The 7,517-nt window shown below is 34.5% G+C and overlaps 1 protein-coding gene across 2 annotated transcripts; it reads left to right on the forward strand.

Annotated features, from left to right (window-relative positions):
- The first annotated feature begins 850 nt into the window (after positions 1-850).
- Positions 851-5,471, forward strand: LOC114415579 (RNA-binding protein 1-like). Of its 2 annotated transcripts, none has more exons than XR_003667376.1 (7): positions 851-1,109; positions 2,308-2,429; positions 2,874-3,111; positions 3,332-3,393; positions 3,464-3,550; positions 4,838-4,957; positions 5,078-5,471. XR_003667376.1 is itself a non-coding variant. In XM_028380348.1 (7 exons), exons 1-6 carry the CDS (start codon positions 1,025-1,027, stop codon positions 4,939-4,941), a joined length of 693 nt encoding a protein of 230 aa, XP_028236149.1. In that variant the 5' UTR covers positions 851-1,024; the 3' UTR covers positions 4,942-4,957; positions 5,078-5,471. The 2 variants fall into 2 exon arrangements, 1 of the variants encoding a protein (XP_028236149.1); XM_028380348.1 differs by having other exon boundaries at positions 3,464-3,545.
- The last annotated feature ends 2,046 nt before the right edge of the window (positions 5,472-7,517 follow it).

The raw sequence follows: 7,517 nt of genomic DNA on the forward strand, positions 1-7,517 counted from the left end.
TTTAAATATACTCATTGATCAATTGCTTTGAAATTTTCTACCAGCAATAATTTATTTTTCTCTTTTCCTGTCAAATTAGTTGCTTTCATTAGTGAAGGAAAACATTTTTATTTCAAGACATTTGTGTGGAATTTCAAATCAGTGAAGATATCAATTTCAAACTAATTATTTGTTTTACTCTCTTCTTCTCGCATTAGAAAAAAAAAACCAATAACTCCCTCCATTAATTCATTATAATTCCTTTTACCCACCCCATCTTTGTCTATCTTTTTTAGCATCTTATTTGCTTATTTTTTACATATTTTTTGTATGTGTGTAGATATATAATTGATTTAGGAAAGAAAAATCCGTAGACATCAAATAATCATTATTATTTCTAAGATTGAGTACCCGCTTTTATATATATTTTTATTATTTTCTTTTACAGGTGTTACGATCATACTTAACTTTAACCGATAAATTAGATAAACAATTAGTAGATTAATTAATAATTTAAGAGTTTTAGAAAACAAATAGATTGAAAAGAAAATTTTAAAGAGAGAATAAAGAAATTTTCAAGGAAACACGGAGAACATACTCTTGAATTTTATAATTTTGTTTATCTTATGCTCTTCTTCAAGTTATTTTATAGAACTTGTTTTTTATCATAAAAATTAAAATAACTCTTTTTTTCACTAACTGTTATACTTAAGTATTGTTTAATATTACTAAAATACCATAGAGTACGTGCAATATAAGAAACACAAAAATTCATATAAATCAATATATATTCAAAAAATATATTTAACTAAAATTAATATACACATCAATTAAAAAAAAAAATATATATCCCTTAAAAGACAGAAAAGAAGGGGGCATGCATAACATAACATAACCGCGTAAGGTGTAGACGGAGACAAAATTGAAAATCCAGATTAGTTGAGCGGAGAGAGACTTTGAAGTTGTGTCGTGTGGCGTTTCTGGCTGCAATCACAGTCTCTTCCACTTTTCAATTTCATTCTTTAATCAGTCAATCGGCATCCTCATGTCCGACGCTTATTGGAGATACGCCGCCGAGTCCCGGCAGGCCCCCTCTTCCATCGCCGGCAAGCGCTCTCGTTCCGACTACGGTATATGCCTTCCCTTCATTTTAGTTAGGGTTTTCATCTCCACGCAATTTACTTTTGACCACTCGGGTTATATTCATTTACCTAATTCACTAAATCTCGATCCAAAGCGCTGAATTTACCCTTTTACTGATCATTCTCCCTTCCAATTTCAGTCCTTTCGGGTTACACAGCTTTGTTTTGTTTCCTTTTTTACCATGCGCTTTGGGGACTTTGCTTTTGAATTGTTTTCTAGCATGTTCCTTTTTTGTTGGATAGATTGTGGGCCACGTGTTTTTGAAAACCAAAGTTTGTTCCTGTTTGTCTAAGTGCCTAATTATTTGTTGCTATGGGATTCTTCCGAGGTTTATGCTAGTACAGGTTTATCCGTATGCCTTTTAGACTGGGTAGCTCAATTTTATCATGTGCTTTTCTTGTTTCTGTTTGACAAATGACAGGGATTTAGTTTTTTCAAAATCATAGTTTTCAAAATTCAAAGCATTATTACAATCTTGTTTTTCACTTTTCCTTAATTTCAACAGCATGCGTTGGGAGTTGCTTGCATTTTATGTGGCTTTAAAGCTAGCTCTATCTGTTTTATCAATTGAAATATAACTGTATAATCACATCAGGCAATTGAATAAATATATGGTGTGACATCTTTATAAGATATATTTTGGTGCCATATACATCGTAGTCTATAAGTATTAAGTGCACAAGGCACATTGCCACCATGAATGTTTCAACATATTATAATTGAAACCACCACAAGACAAACTGCAAAGCGATTGAGATACTGAAATTGCTGCTCATCACAACCCATTTGCTATCAAATATGAATGCAGTGGACTTAAAACTAGAAATAGACTGCAGGGCATGAAAAGGGATGATGCCCCCCTGCTAATTTTTCAAGAGTTTTTTGAAATGATACTTTCATTTTATTTACCAAACTTGACACCATGTGCTGCCCAAAGCCTGGATTTGGGGTCCATGATCTTTTTCTTTTAGTCTGGTCTGTCTAATTTGCTGGTGAATCTAACTTATTGAGGGATATGTAATTTTGGGTAACGAAGCCGTTCTGTTTCAAATTCAGTCTTAATGTTAGCCTTATATCTAAATATACTAATTTTCTACTTCTCTGTTTCATAATCATCATGAACATGATTCTTTGCTAACTTATTGTTCCCGTCTCATTAATTTAAAGTATTGTTTAATTTTGAAGATGTTTCTGGCGTTCATGACTTGCCCAGTTACTTTCCCCATGACGATGATAGAGGAGGGCTCCGAGTAATTAGAGATACTGAATCCCTTGATGCATCTTATGAGCGTTACCTCCGTAGTGCGGTATTAGCTATTTTTTGGTTCTTATTGGCATGTTGGATTTGTAGGCAACTAGGATGTATTTACTTGTGTGTGTCTAGGATACGATAGAGATCTGGTTGTGTGGATTTTTAATGCTTAAACTGATGGATAACAAAAACATAAAAATTTTGTTTCAGCTCCAAATTTCTCATGGGGAGATTTAGAGGGATTTGGGGGGAATTAAATTTTTTTTTTCTTCTTAGATGATGAGTGATATGTTATTGTGTCCTACTATTATGTAAGGAACACAAAATTGTGAACTATCTTGTGCTAGTATCCTATCCACTATCCAGTTACAGTAAGCATGTGATGGAAGAATTTATTTCACTGGGTTGCACATCTTATTCAATCTGGTTTTATCACAAGATACATCTGGTGTGTCAAATAGACCTGTGTGTTTAAGGATAAAAAATTTACATTTTTCAGCAAGTTTCATCATATGGTTCGGGACAGTCTACTAGAACCATTGGTGGGCGAATTCCCAATCGTGCTATTGATGATTCACATGTTGCCAATATTGGGGGAGTCGACAGGGGAACAAATGCAAAAGACAAAATGCCGGGATTAAGTAGTGGAAGGGCTGACCATTCTCTTCCACCAGATGCTACCAGTACACTGTTTGTGGAGGGTTTGCCTTCCAACTGTACAAGACGGGAAGTAGCTCGTATCCTTTCATCTGTCCTCTGGTTCCCCTTAGTTTAATGCTTTTCATCGGTATTTAACTCTTTTAAAGTGAGGAGATGTACGTTGATTTGAAATAAAGCATTTTGTAAACATAGCCCACTTTAAAACAAAAGTAGATAGGCTCTCACTTTACACACCTCACCTTAGAGGAGTCAAATCCTTTTCATTTTAGCTACCTCCTCCTTAACTTGGAGATACAGATATTTTTCGTCCTTTTGTTGGCTACAAAGAAGTCAGACTTGTCAGCAAGGAATCAAGACAAGTAAGTTTAATTAAAAAGTAAAAAACAAATATGTTTTAATTGATGAACTTTTGACTTGGATTTTGTGCAGCCGGGGGGTGATCCACTGGTACTTTGTTTTGTCGATTTTATGAGTCCAGCTCATGCAGCAACTGCCATGGAAGCATTGCAGGGTAAGGTATCTTTTCCTTTTATTCTTGTAATGACATCCTCATGTGTGTTTTGGCGAATTCCATGTTCCATTTCTTTATCCCCTTAAGTGTGATGAATATAGAGAAATTGCTATAGAACTATTTTTTTGCAAAATGTTGCGAACACTGTCAGTTGGCAAGAACAACTGTATATTCGACTTTATAATTTACATTCCTCATGTCCGTGCCTCAAGTGTGGGCTGCTCCTAGATAATATATGATTGGTTTTGGGTAATAGATAAAACCCATGATCTGATGAGGTAGGGCAGGGTTTAGGATGTGAGTGCTGCCTGAAACATGCTCAGTGGTAATGGATTAAGGATTTACTGCAAGGACATTAAGTAAGCATCTGGATAAGGGTGTGGAATACTAGAGTACTACTTGTTGGTGATCGAGATAACTAAAAAGCAGCATTCTATTTAACCCTATGCAATATATTCCTTATCTACCATACTTTTTATGGGGGGATGGTGCTGGTTTGGCTTTGATGAAAATGATACTCAAGCTTGGAAAGGTAACAGATTGCTTTATGTAAAACTAATGTGATGATAATGAATTTTTTCCACTCCTCACCATCTTTGTCATGCTCGATGATAAAGCTGACACTCATATTTTATCACATCTGGTTGAAAGATTGTGCGGGCTAGATTATGAGTATCATCTATTTTGACATTTTCATGCTATGGAAGCAGTCCTCTTCCTGGTTTTGAGGAATTCATCTGGGTTGCGTGGATTGCTTAAGATCATTGGATGTGTGGAGTATTGGTGAGGAAAATTGTCATATTCTGATTTGTTCTTCCATCTACCTGGCACTGTAAGATCGTGAGCTGCATGTCACAATTTATTATTTGTTCTGCTGCATAGATACTTAAACTAGAGTAGGATATATACGTCAAATATTCTACATTTCATTGAATGCCCAACGGCGGTGACAGTCCATGAGTCCGACGATGGTGACTTACTGAAGGTTACTCACCCTTCCTTCTCTTCCCTCTTTTAAGTAGCAAGTTTGACTTGCTGAAGGTTACTCACCCTTCCTTCTCTTCCGTCTTTTAAGTAGCAAGTTTGACCCATTTGGTAACGAGCGAGGAACACATTTTCACATATCTTGGATGTTAGGTTTGAATGTTATTAGATGCATTTCAGGTTTATTATGTCTTAAGTTGAGGTAAGATATAATCCGTGTCTTGCATCATCTGCCTATTGGCACCCTAATCCGCCGTTCAGAACGTGGCTAGTTGTTCAGCATAAAACAATGCACGTTAATTTTGCAGGTTACAAATTTGATGAGCTTGACCGCAACTCGGTCAACTTAAGGTTTCAATTTGCTCGCTATCCTGGTGCGAGGTCAGGTGGCGTGCATCGTGGCAAACGTTGAATTATGCAATCTACAGGTGATTAATGCTATTATTTCAATACGCTCACGCTGTTATTAATGGTCGTTGGGTGCTGAATAAAAAGCTTCAATATAAACGGTTGATCGTGCTGAATCGTGAAACGATAATTCCATGTAGGATTCACTCACGTTGGGGAGGTTATGATTTTGAGAGGCAAGTGACCAGCGTCGCAGTCATTAGGACCAAGTCGAACATTGTGGTATTCGTGTGGGGAGTGCTCGCTAGAGATTCAGATTCTGCCTGTTTGAGAAAATTGTCTAATTTATTTAGTATAAATTCAAATTGTCTTGTTCGAAACAACGTATGTCTTTGAAGGTGTTCACTGCTCTTTCGAATATATCCAATATTTAATACTGAGAAGCATGTTCTCCATGCATGTTTCTACTTTCTAGTGAGCCTTTTAGATATCAAATATCGTTAATTGTTGATTTTATTAGATTACTATAATTAGACAAATATCGGTGCACTCACTCTAGAATTTTTTGCCCTCAATACATATTTTTCTGCTTAATATGAGTTTTTTAGTTTATAGTTTTACTACGAAAGTTAGTATATTTAATTTTCTAATTAATTTCTCTCATTTTACAACGAATTTTAGCCATTTGTCAAAGCATCCTCCTCATATTATAGTATATGCATATGATTATTTGGTGGGTTGCGTTTCTGGAATATGAAGTATCAGAAAAGTAATTAGCCCCAATCTTTGATTATAATCCTGATAGTAATGACCTGCTAATCAAAGCAGATTAGCAATATAATAACACGGTCTGAACGGTGTTAGTTATTACATATATTTTATTTATTCAGTGAGCGTCCAGAAATTATAATACTGTCAATTTGAAGTGGATGATAAGATTTTGACTGATGTTGCCGTATGTGAAGGCATTGCTCTTTGAATTTACTCGTTTTTGGTTTAAGTCATTAATCTGGGTAGATGTAACTTGCCCTAAAGCAACTGTTCATATTCATCCCTGCCTAAAGCTTTTCCATCAATGATACCAGGGTATTCTAGCTGTGGCCTTCAAAGAGAAAAAAGAAAAAAAAAAATCTCAAATTTGGGAATTTGAACTAACTTGTCTTGTTTTCTTGAGTTATGCTCAACAAAATTAATTGAGAAACTAGTTGATAATTGAAAAGTTAACTTATTAAATTAACTTTTAAAAAGATAACAAGAGAATGGATAAATATATTGAGGACAAAAGTTGAAGAAAATATAAAAAGTTAAAAATTAATGTTTTAAAAATGTTACTTCAATAAAAAAATTATAAATTATTGAGAAATTACTAAAAAAAATATTTATCAAACATTTAAATGCATTTTTTAGCTAATAAAAATAAATTAGAAATTAACTTAAATGTTTTGTTAAATATAGCCTTATTGTTTATTGGGTTTACATGTGCCACGTTTGCTAGTGCTGCTTTAAAGGAAACAAATAACATATAAATATAACCCATTTAGTGAATAAAATGGCTCCCACGGTTTGTTTTTGTTGGATGAAAAATTTGTGTCTTCTATTATTGACTTTGTCTTCGATATTTTTTTCGTGAGGTGTGCTTCTGAATGTGTGTTGGTTGTACAAATATGAGTGTTACACTTGCACAAGAGAGAAGTATGGGAAAGTATATTTTTTCTGAAGCTCTGAAAAGGAAAAAAGGGGTTGTGATATAATTTGGTTCCCCAACCCCTCCTCTCAAACGACTTAAATTCGAAAGGAAAAAAAATAAAGTCAAATGATGAGATTTTCGAAATTCCTCGTTTTAGCATTGCTAGAATTGCTATCTTGCAGCGACTGCAATTGCGACGGCAGCTATTCTGGCACTGCCATGCAAACTTTGTAGCGGCCAGATTGTTGCTCTATTTTGCTATGCTACTGAAATGTATTTTTTTTTATATACATTTTTAATTAATAATGATTAAAATCTTATCTTATTTTCATTTCATCTTTTGTTTTCAAAATATTGTGAAATGAATACTACTAAATAACTAAGTATTGTTTTTTCATTTTGAGTGTAAATCTTAAAAAACGGATAACACGGTAAACAATATATTGTTATTAGTAAAACATGTAAAGTGAAAAATAAAAAAGTTTAATTACCCATTCAGTCCTTATAGTTTTCAAACTTATCCAATTTAGTCCCTATTAATAAGTGACTTTTTAGTATCTTACCTTTTAATTCTCAATATGTTCCTACCGTTAAAATTGTTTAACATTGTTAATGGACATTAGCAAAACTTCCTCCGCACCGCACTGCAAAACTCCCTCTACATTTTCAATTCATCTCCCTCTCGGCCACTGTCATCCATTGTTGAGAATTAAAACTCATTGCAATTTGCTGCAATCAAGCGTTGACTCATGTCGTTCATTGTTGCAACCAACCGAAAATCAGACGTGTTCTTCTTTAACAGAGGATGAAGGCAGGTGCGGTGCGGTGCGAGATGTCGTGCAGTGCGAAAACAAACCTGAGCATTCTACATGCAAGTGAGAGTTCTGAGTATACTTTCTTCCTTTGCACGCTTAAAACTATTGAGTTCTCTCTCAATTAAAAACTCACGTATA

The sequence above is a fragment of the Glycine soja genome, chromosome 6 (genome assembly GCF_004193775.1).
Source record: "Glycine soja cultivar W05 chromosome 6, ASM419377v2, whole genome shotgun sequence".
NCBI lineage: Eukaryota > Viridiplantae > Streptophyta > Magnoliopsida > Fabales > Fabaceae > Glycine > Glycine soja.

Excerpts from the sequence above, each read along its gene's own strand:
- LOC114415579 (XM_028380348.1), top strand. The coding sequence starts at position 1,025 with ATGTCCGACGCTTATTGGAGATACGCCGCCGAGTCCCGGCAGGCCCCC. Across the intron at positions 1,110-2,307 it reads GCGCTCTCGTTCCGACTACG|ATGTTTCTGGCGTTCATGAC; the intron begins GTATATGCCTTC and ends TTAATTTTGAAG. Across the intron at positions 3,546-4,837 it reads TGCCATGGAAGCATTGCAGG|GTTACAAATTTGATGAGCTT; the intron begins GTAAGGTATCTT and ends TTAATTTTGCAG.